At 43.5% G+C, this 22,579-nt stretch overlaps 1 protein-coding gene across 4 annotated transcripts in view; it reads left to right on the top strand.

The window, feature by feature from the left end:
* put (activin A receptor type 2 punt) overlaps positions 1-20,317 on the top strand; it is a 49,947-nt gene extending 29,630 nt beyond the window's left edge. For all 4 annotated transcript variants that reach the window (XM_050177976.3, XM_050177975.3, XM_055070748.2 and 1 more), the window contains exons 8-10: positions 845-975; positions 6,675-6,801; positions 8,321-20,317. In XM_050177976.3, coding sequence (XP_050033933.1) covers positions 845-975; positions 6,675-6,801; positions 8,321-8,442 — 380 coding nt within the window. In that variant the 3' untranslated portion in view covers positions 8,443-20,317. The remainder of the gene's footprint in view (positions 1-844; positions 976-6,674; positions 6,802-8,320) is intronic.
* Positions 20,318-22,579: the final 2,262 nt, after the last annotated feature.

The following is a 22,579-nucleotide window of genomic DNA, read 5'->3' as shown; positions in this document are numbered from 1 at the left end:
CTATTTCTACTCAAAATCAAAAACAATACTAGCCACACTGCTATCGAACCGATGTCATTGCTTTACACCTTGGTTTGTGGTCACCATTTTCCAGTTTGCTGTACGCCTGTCATAGCGCTTCTGCTCTATCACCTTTTGTGAACGTAGTCTAGTGACAAGGTGGGGGGAAAAAAAGACTTTCTTGATTACCAGGCACCCTTCAAGCGTAAGGTGATCATTCTGGAAGAATAACAGGGTAACCGGGCAGGGTCGCGTGTTAGGCATTCCCGAGACATGCATCTGCAATTGGCAGCAGCAAAGGAATTTGTAATGCGTTACATAAATCTGAAGATGACTTTCTGTGGTCGGCAGACAGCGAAAAGGAAGTGTCGTCAGGCTTCGATAGCGACTGTCCGCTAAGATTCAGCTGTGTGCGTGTCTGTGTGCTTCTGCATGTTCCTTAAGATCATTTCGACATGTTGCACCTCGACTCAGGTTTCGTCACAGGCACCAAGTTATATTTTGGGATATTTGGGTGGTAAAATAATTGCGCGTTACAATCGGCAGCGTGGTAGAATCGTGCAAATACAGTAACTGTCGCAGAGCTGCCCTGTAATTTTAAATTTTATTTAACGAAAACTAGTGGCTACATTCCTTTCCTGATAGTTACCTATTTATGAAAACGCTACGAATTGGACCTCGGCAAGCGAATCTCCTGTTCAATAAACGAAACATTTCTCCGGTTCCTTGAGGTTACCCTGGAGTACTCACCTACCTACCCGGCTTGAGAACTGTTGTCCTAGTGTGGCCAAACTTCATAGTGAAACAGAAGTGTGGACAAAATGTGTGCGTGTGACCCTTGCAGGTCCAGTGGAGGAGTACATGCTCCCCTTTGAGGAAGAGGTGGGCCAGCACCCGTCCCTGGAGGACATGCAGGAAGCCGTGGTGCACAAGAAGGTGCGGCCACGCATCCGTGACCACTGGAGGAAACACCAGGTACCAGTTACGGGGCAGATGATATGCGCAGCCTTTGTTTAAGACTTTGGGGTTGAGTTGTTTGCAAAAAATGTGTTCCCCCCCGGGGGGGTCATTTCTTTAAATTATTATTATTTATTTATTTTGCAGATTTAGGTTTTACAGAGTGACTTACTTCAAGAAATATTAAGAAAATATTGTTTAGGTGACATTAAAGCGAAAAAAATAAAACTTTGCGCACGCAGATAAATAACAAGCGAAAGATAGTTCCAGCAATCCGAGTCATTGGTAGTTGAGCAGTGAAGGCTCGTCACCAAATTCAAAAGCGGGAATAGTTTAGGTGATTATTCAGTTGGGTGTGAGGCAGCAGTGAGCAAAGAAGTGATTAAGCCATACTTTAACTGTTAAATTGTGTAACATAAATTGTAATCAGGAGCGAGGGCAAACAAAAGTTTATTATTAAGCAGAATTGTATCAAACATTGTGGGAACAAGAACACTCCCTTCAGCCATTGAGGGAAATTGCCCATCTTGCTTCACCAAAAGCTGCTTGAGGAACTCTGCGTATTTCTTTAGTAGTGCGCTTACCAAGTAGTTTATCGCGTGTGCAAATTATTGAGTATTCATTTAAGGGCACAATAGTTGAAGTGTGTGCTTGGAAACCTGATTCACTTGTCTTTGTGTTGTTATCTGTTATGCGCTTAAGCTCGGAAGTTAATTTTGAATATATGCCCGCATGTTATCAGCCACAAAGAGACAAACAACAGTCAACCTCTTTGTAGCTTGTCGCTTATCGCTCTGGTTATCACTAATCAGTTGCTGCTGTTGCTTATTCTCCACAACAATGTTGCTGAGTTCTCTTTCCAAGCTGTACAGGATGCTGCCCGTGTCGCTCACTTCTCTCTGTTTGATATTTTCCCCTGATAATTCGAGCTTGATCCTGCAAAAAACGTGTTTGAGGGCGTTTCATTAGCACATCTCAATTAGAAAAAAATGTAGCCCTGTGGGGTGTGACTCTCAGCTACTCCTGGTAGGCTTGTAACGAACTTACCCGCCTTTATTGATTTGTTTTATTTTATTATTTATTTTCCTTTCAAGCATTGCTTTTTCCCCGCTTGTGAAAAAAATTTACGCTTACCCAGTATTTTCTGCGGGATTAGACCTCCGCACAAATTCTAATATGCAAATTTTCTGGTGATTGTACAGTAGTCTACTTGCTCTGCCAAAGTTACACTTCAATTGCTATGTTTGCCCATAAATGTGCTCAAGGAATTCCTGCTTACAATAAAGAGAAGCACTAATTTTCACCCATTTGGCTGAAAGGCGTCAATTACTAGGAAAAAATTGGGGTAGGACTTATGTTTCTTGAATTTTGTGCTGAAACTTCAGTGCGTGTACATCAGTGCGATGCGTTGAGAATTTCGAAGTTTTTCGAGTATTCGGGCAGTTTTCGTGCTGAAAATGTTCTTGAAACTTGCCAAGTTGAGCTTTTGACTCATTTAGTTTTTGTTTAGCGATGCGCACTTAACTATGTCCAAGCAGAGGCTGTCAAAATTTATGGTGTCACAACAAACTGCTGCTGGAAATTAATCATGGCTTCACCACGATTCATTAATTTTTATATGTTCCTGGCATCATACAAAGTCTACAGCCATAGTAAAAGTGGCTCTTTTACTATTCCAGAAGTGTAGCTTAACTAATACAGTTAACGTAAAGGCTAACTGCAATTAAATTTCACTTTGGCTAAAGTGTTCATAAATACGTAGTACATACTATCGAAGCAAGCTTGACAAAGCTGCAGAGCTGGCAACCGTCATCTTTTGCTAACAGCCTTTAACTATTTCCTGCCCAGCGGGAAAAGCAGCAGTTCTTGGGTAGTCTAGCAAATACTTTTTTTTCCTATCGCAGGGCATGCTTGATACTAAAGTCTATAGTAGCAAACTGAATGACAGGAAATTTTATTTCCGACTTTACTATAGGGGGGCACAACTTTCGAAAAAAGGGGCGTTTACTCCTCCAAGGCAGATACACACGAGCCTCTATTAATGGAACGTGCACTCTAGACTGACGTCATGAGCCGGACGGACGGTGACCCCGCCGATGGAGAAGATGGAAAAGACTTTGAACTGGGCTGAATCGTGTCAGTCGTGTGCGTCTGCTCCTCGTCAGAGGGAATTCCCAAACTGTTCGTGGTGGTCTACCAAGCCGGAAATATTATCGCGAGCTTACGATGCACCATCCGTGTTGCGTGCATTTATTCTGAGCTGTGATCCAGCAACGAAAGATTGCAACGAGCATCGCTGACGCTGCGTTCTGCTTCGTCTGAAAACAGGATTTCGCGGCGTCACACCACTACAAACAAACATCCCGCATGTTTGTTCCGTGGTGTTTCTAAGTACTCGTTAAATGGGGACTGATTCGTTTTAAGCTCGGAAAACGAGTAGTAAATGTTTCGTGTACGTGTAAGCCAACCCAAAAGCCATGCAGAGCTGCTCTTTCTTCTTTTGTCTCTTGCAATGAAGCTAAAATGCAGAGGACGTGCACCGTTGTAGAAGGCACAGGGTTATTTTTCTCTCGCGTGATCCGACGTGCTGTAGCATTCAAATCGCGAGAGCTCTACCGAACCAGTCATCAAAAATACGAAAGTCTTTGTTTATACCCAGAATTACGCGTTTTAAAAGCACGGTTTTTTGACAGGGACTATTTTAGTCACGGAGGCAATCGGCTGTCACACTTCGGTCATCTGGGCGGGGCCTCTCCTATTTTCTAAAGTTATACCCCACTATAGTTGCAAACATGTTTATTTTAAAGAACTTTAGAAAAAAATATAGCTAAATAATTTTCTAGAAAAAAAGAAAAAGTTATGTAATAACATCATTGTTGCTTCACACTGACAAAAACCCTAAAAGTTTTGAGAATATACATTTTCAATGCAAAGGACAGGCACAATATTCCGGCAAATATCATCTTTCTATATAAAAAGCTTCTTGAGATGTGAACGATTATGTTAACCTTTGTGATTAACCCTACCGCTATGCCGAGGTTGACTCCCTGTGAGACCAGGTTGACTCCCTGGAGACAAGTCAGTGGGGGAATATGGCATAGGCTCTAGGAATAGCAGAGGAGAATTATTAGTAGAGTTTGCAGAACAGAGGTTGACTCCCTGGAGACAAGTCAGTGGGGGAATATGGCATAGGCTCTAGGAATAGCAGAGGAGAATTATTAGTAGAGTTTGCAGAACAGAATAATATGCGTATAATGAATACCTTTTTCCGCAAGCGGGTTAGCCGAAAGTGGACGTGGAGGAGCCCGAATGGTGAGACTAGAAATGAAATCGACTTCATACTCTGCGCGAACCCTGGCATCATTCAAGATGTAGACGTGCTCGGCAAGGTACGCTGCAGTGACCACAGGATGGTAAGAACTCGAATTAGCCTAGACTTGAGGAGGGAACGAAAGAAACTGGTACACAAGAAGCCAATCAATGAGTTAGCGGTAAGAGGGAAACTAGAGGAATTCCGGATCAAACTACAGAACAGGTATTCGGCTTTAACTCAAGAAGAGGACCTTAGTGTGGAAGCAATGAACGACAATCTCATGGGCATCATTAAGGAGTGCGCAATAGAAGTCGGTGGTAACGCCGTTAGACAGGAAACCAGTAAGCTATCGCAGGAGACGAAAGATCTGATCAAGAAACGCCAATGTATGAAAGCCTCTAATCCTACAGCTAGAATAGAACTGGCAGAACTTTCTAAGTTAATCAACAAGCGTAAGACAGCGGACATCAGGAACTATAATATGGATAGAATTGAACAGGCTCTCAGGAACGGAGGAAGCCTAAAAACAGTGAAGAAGAAACTAGGAATAGGCAAGAATCAGATGTGTGCGTTAAGAGACAAAGCCGGCAATATCGTTACTAATATGGACGAGATAGTTCAAGTGGCTGAGGAGTTCTATAGAGATTTATACAGTACCAGTGGCACCCACGACGATAGTGGAAGAGAGAATAGCCTAGAGGAATTCGAAATCCCACAGGTAACGCCAGAAGAAGTAAAGAAAGCCTTAGGAGCTATGCAAAAGGGGAAGGCAGCTGGGGAGGATCAGGTAACAGCAGATTTGTTGAAGGATGGTGGTCAGATTGTTCTAGAGAAACTGGCCACCCTGTATACGCAATGCCTCATAACCTCGAGCGTACCGGAATCTTGGAAGAACGCTAACATAATCCTAATCCATAAGAAAGGGGACGCCAAAGACTTGAAAAATTATAGACCGATCAGCTTACTGTCCGTTGCCTACAAAGTATTTACTAAGGTAATCGCAAATAGAATCAGGAACACCTTAGACTTCTGTCAGCCAAAGGACCAGGCAGGATTCCGTAAAGGCTACTCAACAATAGACCATATTCACACTATCAATCAAGTGATAGAGAAATGTGCAGAATATAACCAACCCTTATATATAGCTTTCATTGATTACGAGAAAGCGTTTGATTCAGTCGAAACCTCAGCAGTCATGGAGGCATTACGGAATCAGGGTGTAGATGAGCCATATGTAAAAATACTGGAAGATATCTATAGCGGCTCCACAGCCACCGTAGTCCTCCACAAAGAAAGCAACAAAATCCCTATAAAGAAAGGCGTCAGACAGGGAGATACGATATCTCCACTGCTATTCACAGCATGTTTACAGGATGTATTCAGAGGCCTGGAGTGGGAAGAATTGGGGATAAAAGTCGATGGAGAATACCTTAGCAACTTGCGATTCGCTGATGATATTGCCTTGCTTAGTAACTCAGGAGACCAATTGCAATGCATGCTCACTGACCTGGAGAGGCAAAGCAGAAGGGTGGGTCTGAAAATTAATCTGCAGAAAACTAAAGTACTGTTTAACAGTCTCGGAAGAGAACAGCAGTTTACGATAGGTAGCGAAACACTGGAAGTGGTAAGGGAATACATCTACTTAGGGCAGGTAGTGACCACGGATCCGGATCATGAGACTGAAATAACCAGAAGAATAAGAATGGGTTGGGGTGCGTTTGGCAGGCATTCTCAAATCATGAACAGTAGGTTGCCACTATCCCTCAAAAGGAAAGTGTACAACAGCTGTGTGTTACCAGTACTCACATATGGGGCAGAAACCTGGAGGCTTACGAAAAGGGTTCTGCTGAAATTGAGAACGACGCAACGAGCTATGGAAAGAAGAATGATGGGTGTAACGTTAAGGGATAAGAAAAGAGCAGATTGGGTGAGGCAACAAACGCGGGTAAACGACATCTTAGTTGAAATCAAGAAAAAGAAATGGGCATGGGCCGGACATGTAATGAGGAGGGAAGATAACCGATGGTCACTAAGAGCTACGGACTGGATTCCAAGAGAAGGGAAGCGTAGCAGGGGGCGGCAGAGAGTTAGGTGGGCAGATGACATTAAGACGTTTGCAGGGACAACATGGCCACAATTAGTACATGACCGGGGTAGTTGGAGAAGTATGGGAGAGGCCTTTGCCCTGCAGTGGGCGTAACTAGGCTGATGATGATGATGATGATGATGAATCCCTCTATATATATAATCACTTTGTCCTCTATAATCCTGTTATTCTGTGAGGTCATTGGCATGACCTTGCGAGAGAGAGAGCCTAAGGGTCAACATTCGACAGCGTTTGCTGTTGGGGCTAGTTTTCCATTCATCATTCAACTGCCATGTTCTTCGCTGTTCTCAATTCCAGGGCTTGGCGGTGATCATCGACACGATAGAGGAGTGCTGGGACCACGACGCAGAGGCCCGGCTGTCGGCTTACTGCGTGGAAGAGAGGATCTCGTGTCTCTACAAGACGGTTCCGCCCACTCCCACAGGTCCGTTGGTCCACGCTACTACGTTGCACCCCTCTAATAAATGAACATGATATCAACATTGTTAGTCACTAATACAAGGCCTGAGTAAGCTTCAAGTCAATTATATTTAGAATAAAACTTGTTTGTCTCGATCTTGGCACCTAAAGAAAGGTTAGAAGGGCTGGACACATTTTGCTTTGCAGGAAATACTTTTTGCTGTACTTCAGGGATGCATGCTAAAAACAGTCTGATCATTTGTAGCATTCCCAGAAAAGAGAAAAAGGAAGGTTGCAACATTTAAAAAAATTCTTTTTCAAGCTTTTAAAATGAGTTACTTGCGAGTTTTTGAAAAAGTAAATCAGCGGGCATTTTCAAAATAAACTTTTAGAGAAAGGCACGTTTGCAAATTGACATATGGTATTTTTCTTGTGTAATGAACACGCTTTTCTTTTTACAAAAATACTGAAACAGGGTTGGGGGGGTGCTTGTAACATGCAGGGTAAATTTTATGGGTGCTTCTTCAAGAGAGCAAAAATTTAAAAGCAAGACAATACTGACTTAAAAATGCATTAGTTAACTTTGCAGCAAACATACACGTTCAGTGCTTGCAAACAGTCACAGATTTGTGTTTGCAGACAGGAACAGATTTGTGTGTTTCAGCTTCCGAGAGGAACGACGCATCTGATTTGTATCAAGCAGCTTGTTGTGCTGCTTCCATCATTAACACATGCTTACTCGTCAAGACTTAAATGCCTGCTAGCAGCGCGATTCCCACGTTCCACCGCGTACTCCACAACCTTGCACTTAAAACCCACCATACATCTGGAATTGCAGCCCACAGCAAAACACGAGACAAGCAGAAAAGCGAACAACAGACATCGCTGTAGCGAAATGGTAGCCCTCGAAGTAGAAAAAAAAAATTATGCAGATTTCACACAGTTTAAGAATTGGCGTGAGCAAAGCTTTTGTGAGCCTACGAGACAAAACTGCACATCACAATACGAAATATGGAGTGGACTTTGGTGAAAAATACGTCCCATAATGGCCATCAGCTGCGGGGCCGCACTTTTTGTTTTGTTCCCAGGCATTATTCTCCAGCAGTCACTTCTGGCGACACTATCAGCTTCGTGAGATTTGGTGTCCTTCGGCAGTGGATGCGTCAATGTAGACAGCCAAAAATGTTCCTGACACTGTGTGAAGATAGCAATGCGGGCTCAGTTCTTGGCTGTGGCGGCCACATTGTGAGGGTAGTGAAATGTATAAACGTTTGTGGGTACTTGGTTTAAATACAGAATAACAAATCCTAGGGGGTCAAGATGAACCCCTAGTCCTCCATTATGGTGGCTCTCATAGCCATAGTTTTGCTTTGGTATGATAAGTGCCACGAATTGGACAATCAAAAATGTGTGATATACGACCTGTTTCACTCTTTTGTGGAATTTCCCAGTTCTCATTTCCGAGCTTTCATTGCCACGACAGTGGATAGGGATGTCCTTGTCCATTCTCATTGTGTGCAAAGGCTTTTCTTACGACGTTTCAGATGTCCTGTCGCTTCTGCCACCTGGGGACAACAAGGGCATGGATGACTTTTACGTGCCACTGAACATCAAGAGCGCCTTAGAGACGGCCGGGCTTTTGTCACCGAAGGAGTCCAGCATCTAAGGTGCCCTCGGCTGCCGACGAGCCTTCCTCTCTCTCCTTCGCTGCCGCTGGGAGAGAGAGAAGACAGTGTTGTCGTCTGCTTTCTTGGAGGCCGTGGGAGGCTGGCTTGGCTTGCCAACAGACAGTGCTCAGATTTGACTGCAATTGGCCACGCAATCAAGAAACTAGTGTTTCAACGGACAGCCACGACATGACCGGCCCACGCTGCTGGTCTTCTGGATGAGCAATGCCTTTCTGTGTGCGTGCGTGTACGTGTGTGTGCGTGTATGCTTGCGGGGGTGCTTGCATGTGTGGGTGTGTGTCTGCATACAAGTGTGCCTGTGTGGGTGTGTGGGCAGTTGTAAAAAAGAAAAAAAAAAATTCCACGGGTGTCTTAACATCTAGTCAAGCAGGCAGTGTGAGCATGTTGGATCAACAGAAAACACACACACACAAAAAAAGAAAATCACTAAAACGAAAACTCACGAAAACTGAGGCATAACAAAACAGGCCCTCCACAATGACAGCAGTGACTCTGGGGCTGCTGTCTCACTCTATTGCTTGGTTGAGGAAATGTCGTTCAAACAGGGATGGGCCTCACTGCGTCAAGCAAATGAGAGGCTCCTCCAAAATCTCTCTCGCTTGTTCTGTTCTTTGTTTGTCGGTGTTTTAGAACGGGAGAGATATATATTATATATATACATATATATATATATATACATCTATGTATTTCAGAAGATTCGCAGAAGCAGATGTATATTTAAGCTCCCTTTGTTGGAGACCAGCACCGAACACTCTTTGCTGCCTCTTTGCGGGATGAAAGAGAAACTTCGCCCTAGGTGGCTTCTATTTACGTAGTGAAGCTTTCTTTTTTTGTTGTTGTTGTTTTTGCTCTGGACACGCAACTGTACAAATACCTCTTGACTGCTTGCTTTTCTGTAGAGAAGCTGTAAACAGGGTCTTTAAAAAAAGAAGGTATAGGAGTGGAGGGGGCTCAGGCAGTACTGAGTTGCAGTTTTCTTTCTTTTTTTCTCTAAAGAGTAATTGTTAAAGCAACACATTCAGCTACTCAAGAGCACAACCTAGCGATGCTTCAGTCCATAAATCGAGGCATTCGGACTAGTCTTTCGGTCTGGAATATGCTAAAGGCTTGTAGGTTAGCTTCACAGCTGGTGTTCATGCTCCATAGGTGAGAATTCGCAGCTGTCGTGCCAGAGTGTAGTGCAAAGCCTGTCACGTATTCTCTATTTTTTTCCCAACATATGTATATTGTATACGTGGCGTATACAGACATGCCTGAGCTAGCAAACGTGGCCCCTGGACTGTGTTTTGAAGTGATTGCATTAGGTAACATAGTTTCTGGCACCTGATGGGGTTTTCTTTTTGAAGCTGTACGACAATGTATGGTGACAGAAACTTGGTGATCGAAAGACTTTTGCTTTTGAGAGACAGTGAAGCAAAACGCTGCATCAGTTTGAATTGGTTGTGCTGTTCTTTGATAACTCTGCTTGCATCCTTTTTTTTTTTTTATGCAGGAAAATGTAGATTATTTCTGAAGAAAACGAAGACAAAGCTTCGAAATTCGTGTTTCGTGGCCAAATACCATGGCGCCAAATTATGTCCGTGTGACATTGCAGTATTTATTAGGAATTGTCAAGTATTTCATCTATATTTTTTTGCAGAAAAGTTTTCCGAAAGTGTGAAGTTGAGCCTTTGTTTACCTTTGAGCGTAGCGGAATTCTTCGTTACTGAGAACCAGGTTGTCAAATCATCTCGGCCTTAGTGTCACTCCAAAAGGGCAAAGTTGTCGTTAAAACGACTAGAAACTCGGTAAATTTAGCAACTTTCTTGCTAAGTTGCTGCCACTGATTCTCATGCATTGGCTCATGGATGAGATTGATCATTCAATGGCGGTTTGTTTAGTGCAGTGTTCTGGCAGCATTTTTTGAGCTAACAGTGAGGCCCGACGAAGTCGCTGTACCAGCAGAATTGGGGAGATGTCAATGATGACACAAGAAGGCACCAACTGGGTGTAGAATCGCAGGAAAGCAATCATTTCTGAGTACGGCGTGGTGATTGCGGAGCTGTGTTAGTGCCTGCATTAAAGCACTTTGCAGCAGTGGATCGTGCACGAGAAAGATGATCGTGTTGATTTTACAGTTCCAAAACATTTTTTTTATAGCAGCTTTCAGCCAATTCATTTTCAAAAGGCAGAGGTACTTGCTTGCACTGCAGGCATTGCTGGCAAACTTTCAATATTGAAGTGGCCGATATTGGACACTTTTATTGTAGCATTCAGCATCATTCAATACTAAATATTGTCGCGCAATCTGGTAGACGAAAGTCAAAAGCTCTAACTGCAGCTCCAGTGGTTACGTTTGATCAGGCCTAACCGCATTTAGTAGTACGTTCTGGCAGGCTAGTTGGTTCATAGCTTTAGACGTTTCTTTAGACTGCGCTCGTGGTGTAATGCGTGTTTCTTGCATCCTCGTTTTTTTCGTGCAGTTATGAGAAATGTCTAAAGCTAACCGCATTGAAACAAACAACTTGTTTCAGAAACGGGTTGCAAATGATTTGTTAATATGCTGGCCCTGCAACAAGGTAAGACCAAGTAAAAGCAAACTTAATAGCATTAATTGCCATTGTAAAGAATAATTGGTAGCAATGATAAATTAAACTTGGAATGTGACATGGTTGGCCCCCTTACTGCCCCCATGTTATCAGACAAGCTGTGTGAACCACTCAAAGGCCACAACACTAAATTCAAACTGATGCTGTGTGATGCGTCAAGTTCTTTCCATTGCATTCCTTGCAAGTACAAGTGAATCCAGTGCTCTTCTGTGCTGTACTAAAACTGTCTGTAGATGAGCTTGTAGGGAAAGTGTCACTATTGAGCTCAAGCTTCATTACCTTCCGGCACGACTCGTTAGGAATGAGGGCAGCTCCATGTTCAGCAGTACACCTATTATAAAACTGTAAAACACATTGTGTGAAATTACTAAAGTGAGTTAGTAATAGCACTGCCCATGGTTTTATAATACAGTTGAGGCTGGAATCGGCCATGCGTAGTAGCGGGCCTCTGGGGCAGTCTTTGTTCTTGGGGCTTTTTTCTGTTCCGAAGTCCGCGCGAGGAAGCCAAGTGTAAGCTGGCTTCCCAGCTAGAACGCTGCTTCATTTGCACTCGAAATTTGTTAAGAGGCGGTGTTTCGGGGTGCATTTTGTTTGGTACCCTGCCCTGGTGCAGAACATGCCTGTTGCTTCTATCAGAATAACTCCAGAAGTGTGCATTGCCTGTCCCCATTACAGCGAAACGAGGTGCACACCGTGTCTCATCCCGAATTTTACAGGCGCAGTTACTTAATTACTTTTCTTGCTTCCTTGTCACCACGTTCACATTTAATCTGAACGAAGAAACTCGGGCAAGTGCAGCAGCCAAACATGATACTGCAGTCAAACCTCAAAGGAATTATCAAATTTAATGAAGTAAATGTGAAATTTAGTTGTTCTTCATTTATTATTCAACTGCTATACTGAAAATCTTGCTTCCAACGTGGTATTGGTTATAACGAAAGAAAACTTTTTTTGCATGGGACTAGAGGTACTATGCGAACCAGCACCAAAAGTTCGAAACGTTCGCAAAACAATGTTTTAAATGCGCTTCTCTGTGCGTTTGAGTCATTCAGTGCGGAAAATATTTATTTGGTCGCTGCTGCCATTAATGAAGAGTAGACAAGAGCTTCACTTGGCTTAGCTTGGCTTGGTTTGCTGAACAGCGGTGGCTTGTCATTGTTTTATGTGGAAATTGCTTGCACATTTCTGGAATACTGTTGCACATTGTATCTTTTTTTTTTTCGTTCTTTAGTGGATTTGTTGGCATCATTCTTTAATAATGAATGTTGGATATAACAAAGTGAATTTCGATCCAAATGCAACATTGTTAGGTTGAGGTCCACCTGTACTGAACAAAATCCACTGAGAAGAAGCTTCCTTTGTGCAAATCTTGATTGCAGAGAAGCCAGTGGGTTATCTGTTAGAGCCCTTTGCACCAGTCTCATTAACGCGACTATCAGTAGGTGCAACCTGATAAACAGCCAGCAGAACTCCCCCTCCCCCCACACGTGTTCCAGTGTCACGCACATCATGGCTCACAGTTGTGCTGCAAACCCCCCTCGAGACACCAGCAAACACTGCTGCCGAAAACTCTTTTACAATAGGCCGGTTAGGAATACAACTCAGCGTGTGGCTCGGACTGTGTAAATACTAAGGGAAAGAACGGCCCCCAGCGAGGACCTACTCAAAGCTTAACGTTTCGGCAAATGGAACGATTGTGGGGAAAAAAAAAAATCTTGCGGCGAGGCATTTCACTGCAGCAAGTGTACTGCCATGGTTCACTAAAGGCTTGCCCGTACCTGCTAAAACATATACAATGATGACTGTAATACTAGGCTGGCATAGACGCTGATCCTGACGTACAGTCTGTGTACTTTGTAAGCATAAGCATTGCTTCAATTACACCTTTGTCAGGACGTTGCTTTTGTTGGGCCACTTTCGGCCGAGCTACGCCGGCGGGCATTGTCCCAAGCTGGATTGCGGCAGCTTCAGCAAAGTGCAGTTTTAGTAGCCAACGAGAGGCTCAATGAATCGTGTTTCCACAAATCAAGAAAAAAAAGTGTGTTGCACAAGCGTGTAGCCAAACACTCCCCCCCCCCCCTCCACACTCCCACCCACTTTTTTTTCTTTTTTAATTTAACGACTAACCATGTGCAGTCAAGGGCGCCTCTGTTAATTCTCTTGGGCCAAGACAGCGATTAGGAAAAATTTCGAGCAAAATAATCCGAGTGTATGTGTGTGTGTGACTGGTGTGTACATGTCCGTGGCATCAATGACCTTTAAAAAAGTACAAGTGTTGCTCCTCCTCGTATGTTATATATAAGTTGATATAAAATCATGCATTTTCATTAATACATTGCATTGCATAAGCTTTTTAAATCATGACAACTTTGTTTAGACAAAGGAAAAGTATGCTTTTTATATACATATATTATAGATTTTTTTTTCTCATTTTTTGACAGCTGTGTCAGGACGTGATCCCAGTAGAAACTAGATTGTGTTGTTTATCTTACTTTGTTTGTTTGTGTTGGAGGGATATTTTTCATTGACATGTACCTCAATTATGCTTGTTTCGTCATTCTTGGTGCTGTTTTTCTGTTACGATACTGTACATGTATTTAATTTTGTGTTTTTAAAGACTGCAGTGCCAACTCTATTTCAACACGGCAGGCATCGTTCGGAGGCAAGACAAAACAGCTGCTCAAGTTAGTTGGTTTGCTTTTCTCCCAGCGCAGGCACACATTTGAAAACAAAAAATCTAGGTTTCTCTTGGTTCGTTCTTCGTCTTCTTCAAAACGTGAGTGAGCCAGGAAAAACCTGCGTCTACGGGTAGCGACAAACTTGATCGCAGTTTTCCTATTTGTTTTTGGATTCCGTTTCTCTCTCCTCTTGTGTTCCGTCTTCCTCTCTTCTCCTTCACCCATCAGTTTTCAATCGGTCTTTTAGCGTTTGTATCATCGCTGCCTTCAGAGATGGCGTTGGTTTCGTACGGCGGTTTGTAAGCCCCATTGGCAAAATGATTCTCGGTGCGGCTTGGAGGCTGAATTGGTGCATGTCACCAGAAGACGGCACCAGAGGCACCAGAAGGCGTCGAGGTGCATTTCGTCTGTCGACGGCACCAGATGGAGGCAGAATGCTGATGTCACCGATGTCTGTGGACATAGGGATCACTTGCTCACTCTGGTTCATAATTAATAAGAAGAATATATATATATATATATAAGTGTAACGCTGTAAAATGCACAGGTGTTGCAATTGAGTTGTTTGTCATATGGTGCAGGCAGCTTTTACAAGAGCATCCAGGTATATGTAGTTGGATGTTCTGTGTGAAAATGTGAGGTCCTTTGACAGTTCTAATTGAACATCCCCAGTGAACTGGACTTGTAATTATTAACAGGACCCCACTTCTGGGACAGACATTCAAGGAAAGGAATTCATTTTTTGGGGGTACAAAGGAATTAAAAAAAAAAAGAAAGATAAACACAGACACACAAAGAAAGGACATACTTGCCCATCACTGCCAACATTCCTGTGTGTACAAACTACCTGTACTTTTTAGTTTTATGGTGGAGTCAATGTGTGTGCTACTTAAAACATCAGCAAAAGATGGTCGAAAATTTAAAAAATATGTATACTGCTGAAACAGACGCCCGAGCTCAGCTGCAGGAAGCACCTAAGCAGCTCGTGAGGCCATGACAAAAGCGGCGCTAGAATGAACTAGGTCGTTAGCCGCTACAGGCCGTTGGAGTGTTAAGCCACAATCTCAGTTTGAGAAATTGGCTGCGGTGTGGCTTAAAGGGGGTAAAAAGGAACAAGAAACCTTTAGGTTAAATGCATTGTGAATGCAGCATGAGATATCTCTCAAGTTCTTGCATTGCTCCTAGCATCATTTCAATGCTTTTCTCGCAGGACTGCTTGGCCAAGGCCCAATTAGGGTAGGGATGTTGGACACCACTGGTCTAACTTGCATTTTCTAAAGGCATTAACTTACAATGGTCACAAAGTCCAGTGGTATGAGAAGAGTTGTTGCCATAGTGCATCTTCGTCATTTTAGCGGGCGAGTTATTGATGATTGAAATTAGTAACGAAACGTGTGGCAAATGAGGCTTGTGTTGCCTACAAAAGGAAGATGTATAGCTGCTGTGCAAGTACAGGAAGTAGAGGTGTGTGTATGTTAATGTTGTCGGTTAGTACCGTTTTAGGTAACATGCACCTTGCAGTCGCTTTTATTGGGCTGGCTGCTTTTTTTTTTTTTTTCTTTAATGCAGAAGCGTCAAATGGCTTGTTGAGCTAAAAAGTCAGCATTTGTCGTCTGTAGGAGCGAAACGGCAGGTAACCTCCCCTTGGCTGCGACACCCCACCTCGCAAGTGCACCTCGACGGAGCAGAGCAGCCGAAAGGGAACAGCTGCGGTAGCGCACCAGGTGTTGCACGAGGGGAGAGGACATCGCCGTCACCATGCCACGTCACCCTCGCTTGCTCTCGGAAGCCTGTGTTATCCACGCGCCCCTTGTTCACGCAAGCTCTACTGCTCCTCGGTGAGGCCAAATCAAAACACGCCAAGTATCTCAACGCGTTCACTTGCCCGCGAGAAGTTCTTAATTCAAACAACCGCTCAGGGGCGTTCAATTGGACATTAATGCTTTTGCATTCGCAACTTATAAGGTGTGCTTAGGTGTCCCCAGATTTTTTTATTGTTATCTCGCGATAATTCATTCGTTGATCAACATTTTGTGAGCCCCAAGTCACCTGCGAGAAGGCCTACCATAAGCGAAGTCTAGGAGTTGCATATTAGTGCGATGCGGAGGCAAACACTTAGCAGGAGGGAATAAGGCAGAACATAACGAGCCTGAAGTGTAGCATACTTTGTTGCAGCTATTAGCGACTCTTTTGCCGAGTATTGTGAAAGATCAAGCATCTGCTCAACAGGCAGAAATGATGGTGACCTTCAAGGCTGCATTGTTCTGTGGCTGGTGCGACAACTTGTAATGAGAGGTGGGAATGTAGTATGGCTGATCTGGGTACTTCCTGGATCTCCTAATTTGGAGGTTCATGTGGATCAGGAAGTAAATCCAGCCTAAAAAATGGTGGATGCGTTTTGGTTGGGAGGCAGAACCAGAATGTCGCATGGCACCTTGTGCCATTTGTCGTAATCTGGGAAACATCAATTTGGTGCAGGCTCTTTGCAACTAATGTTGCATGGAAGATTAGTTGCATTTTAGTCACCTAAAGTAAGGAAGTCCCATTGGTGCAAAATGAAGCGAGCGAGCAACCAGAGGTTTTTGTCAGTGATGATTGAACAATATATTTATCAGAAAAATTACCATGGTTCCATGCATTAAGGCTTGGTAGTTGACTTATTGATAGATGAACACTCAAGGTTAATTTTTTAATTGGCAATATCTATGATAAGCTGCAAAATCGATTTAGTTGTTTGCTCAGAAGTAATTTAATCTACTTCTTGCCATAGCGTGCATTGCTCTTTAAATGGGAGGAGAGTCAGTGATCTGAACATTTCGATAGACAATATTGTTGTCGCTCACTTATGCAGTGCTTATGCAGCTGGGCTCTAATGCACTGTGCAGGCATTTTTCTTCAATTGTTTTTTCTCTCTCTTTATAGTCATTCCCTCAAAACTGAACACACCTCATTTTACTAACTTCCTTTGGCAGTTGAACTGTCTGCAGCCCCCTGTGTACTTTTCTCTGAATCCAGCAGTCTGTCGAAAAGAACCCTCTGTTGTTTCCGAATGTGCCAAATGGACTTTGTTTCCCCCCCCCCTTTTCTTTTTGTTGATCATGGCATCGTCTCTCGAAGCCCGACGGGTATGCTCATTGGGCACACTGTGAATTAGTAAATGTGGTGGTCGTGCAATGGGATGTTGAACCACAGTTCCTATTTTGCTGGTTTCGCTGTTCTACCCCCCATGGCCCCCGTATTTCTCTCCTTTTGTGCACATGTGGCCATCACATTTGTGTTTATGTCTCGTGTTAGACAACCGGCAGCACCCTCTTGTGACTGGAGACAGCGTGATTGTGGTGGTTGGACTTTATTATGCAGCTCTTCTTCGCTAGTTGAGAGAGAGAGAGAAAAAGTGTGTGAATGCATGTCCTTACTTGTTTTCAAACACTGCAACACAAGCCAGTGTTTGTCGATCACTACTTAAGAGATTGAGTGCGTGGTCTGGATGAATGATTGGAGTGTGTCGTGTTGCATCTCGTGATGGGATGGAAAAGAACCCGAGTCAAGCATCACGACAGAAGGCAGCCGCTTCTGGTGACTGGAAAGACTTTTGCTCACCGGATCCTTTCACGTGCCACGTCTGAGGATGGTGTCCAGCATCAAGTGAAGGACTAAAGAGACGTGGTAGGGGATGTGTTGTTCTTGGTGGTTTTTCTGGAAGGGGAACACACTTAGATAAGCATACTAGAGTGACAAGTTGGAAACCACTTTGCGTGAGATTCCATTCTTTCTTTCCTTTTTCCTTTTTTTTTTAATTCCCTCTGCTTTCAGTGTACATATTACAGGCTGAACAGACAGGTCTGCGGACTACAAATTAGTCGCCATCTTCTTGCAGAGAGAGACAAAAAAAAGTGTTAGATGTCGGCCTGTTTCTTCCATGTTGCGGCAGCTCAAGTACAAATTATTTCCTGGCTGTAGATATGCATACTGATGCTCTCTTTGTGCTCTTCAAAGGCAAGTTTTGCGTAAGTCGTTAAGACAGCTCTGGAAGAAATGGCTTACACGAGTCCCGGCGTCCTTCATTTAGATCGGGTCCCGCAGTGAAACCCGTGCCCTGTCGTAATAGTAAAATAGTGCAGGTGTTTGTTTTGTGCGCGTGCATATATGTGTGATTATAAAGGGGGTGTCCAGGCAACGTGGTGTTCTCTGTTACCTGTCCCTGTGAATGGTGTCTCGATGTGTGTCGCTAAACAGAAGCCAAGGGGAGGGCTTGCTCTCTTGTGTTTGCTTTTTCTTTTTTTTAAATCTTGTTGGGAATTGTCGCAACGATGCGAACGAAATCGAAAAGGTAAAACACTTGTAGATGAAAAACCGGGTTATGATAAGTGCCTTTTCCGTTCTTTTGTTGACAGTAGCGTTCTGCTGGGCAGCGCACTATTGTGCTCGAAAGGGAAGAAGAAAAAACAAAAAACAAAAAGCTCTAGGATGGCCATGGAGACACACCAGACTCCGCTTCCCAGCACAAGGGAGGGTGGTGAATAGCCAGACTGAGAAAGGACTTTCTTCAAAGGAGGCTGGTTCGGCACTGCTCCTAGAACACTCGCAGAGCAAAATGCATTGTAATCGTCGCTCTAGAAATGCAAAATTTTATTTTTAATACTGTAGATTTTTGTAAGTCTTGTGATTGACATCTGTAGAGGCACGCATTATCTTAGGTGAGAGCGTATAGGTTTGTCCTTGTGTTGGTAGTGTGCTTAACTTGTTTTTTTCTTCCAATTGTCCCATCTTGTTGCATAGGAGTTCTTAATTTCTTTCTTTTCCTTTTTTTTTTTTTGAGGCTTTGTCACTGAACGGATAAGTGATGTACACTAGAAGTGGGAGTTTAGTGCCATGGATTCCCAGACACCCAAAGTAAAGTTCACAGCAAAAGGGGCATCTCTGCGGCTTAGTTTCGGCCTTCCGCCGGCCAACAAGGGCCTCACTAGTGGAGCTGCTTGGGGATCCAATTGGCCCAGTTTGCACTTTATTATATATAGGCCTGTGAACAACTTCCTCGCATACCTTGCTTTACGCTCAGATAAATTATAGAGTAAGGTGCTGGCTTGGGCTAGTTGTATGGGTTCCATGCTTAAGAACAGCTCGGAAAGCACAGGACAAGTGAGAAGATTACGCAACCATTGTGTCATCTTGTGGCTCGTCTTGGTGTTTTGTGTTGTTTTCCGTATGGGACGTGTACAGTGTTTCCCAATTGCCAGCCGCTGCTTTATGTTCCATTTTTGTCAAGTCTGAGGCCATATTCTCAATCGGTCACTTTTGGAGATATCACTGTTATTTATATTAAATGGAGACCTTGCCCAAGCATCATAGATGCCATCTGGTGGAGGGCTTCGCATTAACTTAACCACCTGAGGTGCTTGGCACACAGTCGTAGTTGCATTCCACCCCGATCACAATGCAGCCGACACGACAGAAATTTGAGCGCACGACTCCATGCTCGGCAGTGGAACCTCACTGAAAGACTGTGACTGGTGGGTGTTCCTTCCGGAGCCCATTACTCAGTGTGATGTTACACAAGCATGAAGGTATCCCCAGTGGTGATCACTTCAGAATATGTCCCTTGGTTTGTATGTAAACTGTGCATCGGAGGGGCCTGTTGTTTTATGAACTCATCCATGTCGAGATGTATGAAGTGCGGAAGGAGTTGCAAGTTGTGCTTGGCCGTTAAAAAGACATTTAGTTAGTGCAGGGCAATCCACATTCCGACGATGCAGCAAGGCACACATTCTCATTCACCTCTGGTAAACCTGTTGTACTTTGGTGTCTGGTGATTCCCCTGCACACGAAACGGTACACCATGGTAGTGAACGACGACAGCCCACAGCGAGAGGCTTTGTCGTTGCGAAGGGAGAGTTCTGACTTGTATGCCTAGAGCAGCTTGCTTTGGGATGCATGTAATCTAGCATATTGTGACTTATTTACTGAATAGATTCTTTTGTCCTGAAATCGTGAGAAAGGGTGCCGCTTTTGGCTTTCCCCTCTGTAGTTCTGTCGAGAGTGCGTGTGAGAGTTACTGCAGTGTTTTTTGCCTTGGGCTCTTAGGGTCTGCCTGTGGCAATGAGTGTTCAAAGCTTTCAACACCTGCCCACGCACGCCTTAATGGCCGAGGCTTTTCACACTTGAACCTTGGTTTGCCTGGTCGTAGTTGCCAGCGAGGCCAGCCTTGCTGTTGAGAACTGCTTTGGTGGTTGCTGCTGCTGCTGCTTCAACTGTCGATCAAGGGAAGAGTAGTGCCTCATCCCGTAAAAAACGAGGATGGCCCCTCGAGCATGCGCCTCGAAGTAAACAAAAACCAGATGGTGCTGCTACAAGCATACCACATTGCAGTGTACAGATTTCACTCATTTACATGTGCTCATTCATCACATTTCCCTGTTGTACATTGCCTCCTACATGTTTCTTCCTCTCTGGCCTTTCTTTTTTCCTTTTTTTTTTGTTGTTGCTGCATACTGTGTTTACTCTGTTTAAAGACCAAAATAATTTGCATGCTTTGTCTATTTGCCCGAGCAGATTTACAATAAAAAAAAAAGAAAGATGACTTAAAGTGAGTTGCTTCGTCTCTGCTTTCTTTCATCCGTTTGAAGCACTGCATCACAAGCTTGCGTCTCAGCTCTTTATTTTCATGTCACATTGTAGTGACAGTGAAGAATGAACCACACAGTACGAAAACTAACCGAGAGGTCCTGGGATCAATAACCAACATCTCCACCAGATGTGTTGTGACAGTCGAGAACCACACAGTACCAGAACTGGTAGTCACGAATATAGCCCTTTATCACCTAACACTTAAACAAGTGATACCCATATCACAGCGATAATGTCGAGCAGTCATCAGTTGTCAAAATCTACAGGTCAAGTTCGTAGGCTAGTTATTCACGACTCATCGTACATTACAGTGTAACTGCTGGTGCTCGCATACATTCCAGAATGCATACCAATATTCTCCTTGTGCACGCTATCTGATAAAACAAGTTTCATTCGCTATAGAATTGGATATAACATTTTGAAAAGTTCTGTACATGTAGGCATGTCATGTGCCAAGTGATAACACTGTAACGCTGGGTAGTGGTGAAGAACAGTCGCCGGGAAAAGACGAACAATGTACTCGTGTCAGCATATAAAGGCAAAAAAAAAAAATTCCTGGAATATTGTTTCTTTCAATGCAATAATAAATACATGGACACTCGTGCTGTCGGGGCTGTGCTGTCACAGCATCACCAGTGAGGTGCGACGCCTGCTCATCATGCCAGCGTTCCGAGACGCCTGGTAGCTGCCAGGGTGCTGTTTCTGCTGCACAGCAGCAGTTGCCAAGGGTGCTGCGTCACACCAACTGCCTCCATGTGTTGTAGCACTATCTGAGGAGCTCGAGTGCAAAGCTGATTGCCATTGCTTCCTGTGCTTCACCCTTCAAGCAAGACTGCTTTCATTCTTTTGTTATTTTCTATACAGTTCAGTTCAAGCAAAAAATTTCTGAAATTGTAGTTAAGCCTCACTATGACATTACCGAAGCTTGTAGAACTAGCTGGAAAGGTATAGCGTTCACATAAGTACTCAAAGGTATGAAGACTGTTAACATTTAAAATCGCCTTAGTAGCTTAGGGCTGCTGTTCTATGAATTGAGGCTCCTGTCGCAAAATCCTATTCGCCAGCATATTATAGTGGGAAGAACACAATCAAATTGAACACAATAACTGCACCTGCTCTGAAGAAAGTGTAGTGAAAGGTTCAGATAAATTTTGAACTCCACTTTCAAAATCGAAGAACAGCACAACAACTTGATATGTTTTTCTTAGGGGAGCATGGGAAGAGTGTATGATCAGAAAAAACATATCTCAACATGCTTGCAGCAGCGTATTGATGAGACAAATGTTCTCTTGTGCATACGTTTGTAGTTTAGTATGAAGCCATCAAACTGTTGGAAGCCTGCTCAGTGAAGCAATATTTTGTTATCTCTGCCTGGCAGTTCGGTCGAATGTTTAAAAACTTTTTAAGCAGTCATAGGTATGAGTTGCATTAAATGAAGCTTCTAATTTCCATCTGGCACTTGGGTCAAATTTTAATGCAATTACCATTATTAGGGTATCTCGTGCACTTTCTGGTGGATGCCTGTCTGTGTCCCTAACCATGTTCCAGCCAACTTGTGTTGCTGCATGTAACATCAGTGACCTAAGAATTCGGTCCGAATCGGTACGCCTTGCAAACTCCATGGCTACAATTGTAATATGTGTCGTAAAGTAATCAGTCAAAAACTTATTGATTTATTATTAATTAGTTCATTATGCACCTCGGTTTCTTGTGCAAGTAGTGTTTACCGCTTTGAGTAATCCAGCTCAAGGACTACAATTATGCTATCTGCCACCGGTGATTTTTAAAAATTATGTATAGTATAAAATAAAAAACCCTGGATTAAAAGCACTGTACTTTAGTATTTTCCCGTTGGAGTGAAAAATGATCTAGTTAGTTTCATCAGTATTTAGTGCTAGTATATTTTCTGAAAAACACTTGGCTACCATTAGCAGTTTGCCAAATACGATGTATTCTAATGATGAGAGTGAGTCACCTGAGCGTGATGGTGGTAAAGGGGATGATAGTGGCCAGGTCACAAGCATACGAAAAGTGTTGAAGTAATAACACGAACTGCGTTAAAAAGAGACACTGTAGCTGACTACTTTAAGCTTGATTGTTAATGTACGTCTTGAATGTTGGAAACATGTCTTGCCAGGAGAGGAGTCTTGGCAAGATGGGTGCAAGAACGAAAGAAGGGTAGTGGTGCTGCATTGAAGCTACTGTGCTACCTATCCTCGTTATGT

This window comes from Dermacentor andersoni, chromosome 5, assembly GCF_023375885.2.
Source record: "Dermacentor andersoni chromosome 5, qqDerAnde1_hic_scaffold, whole genome shotgun sequence".
NCBI lineage: Eukaryota > Metazoa > Arthropoda > Arachnida > Ixodida > Ixodidae > Dermacentor > Dermacentor andersoni.
This window is presented reverse-complemented; position numbering and strand designations above follow the sequence as displayed.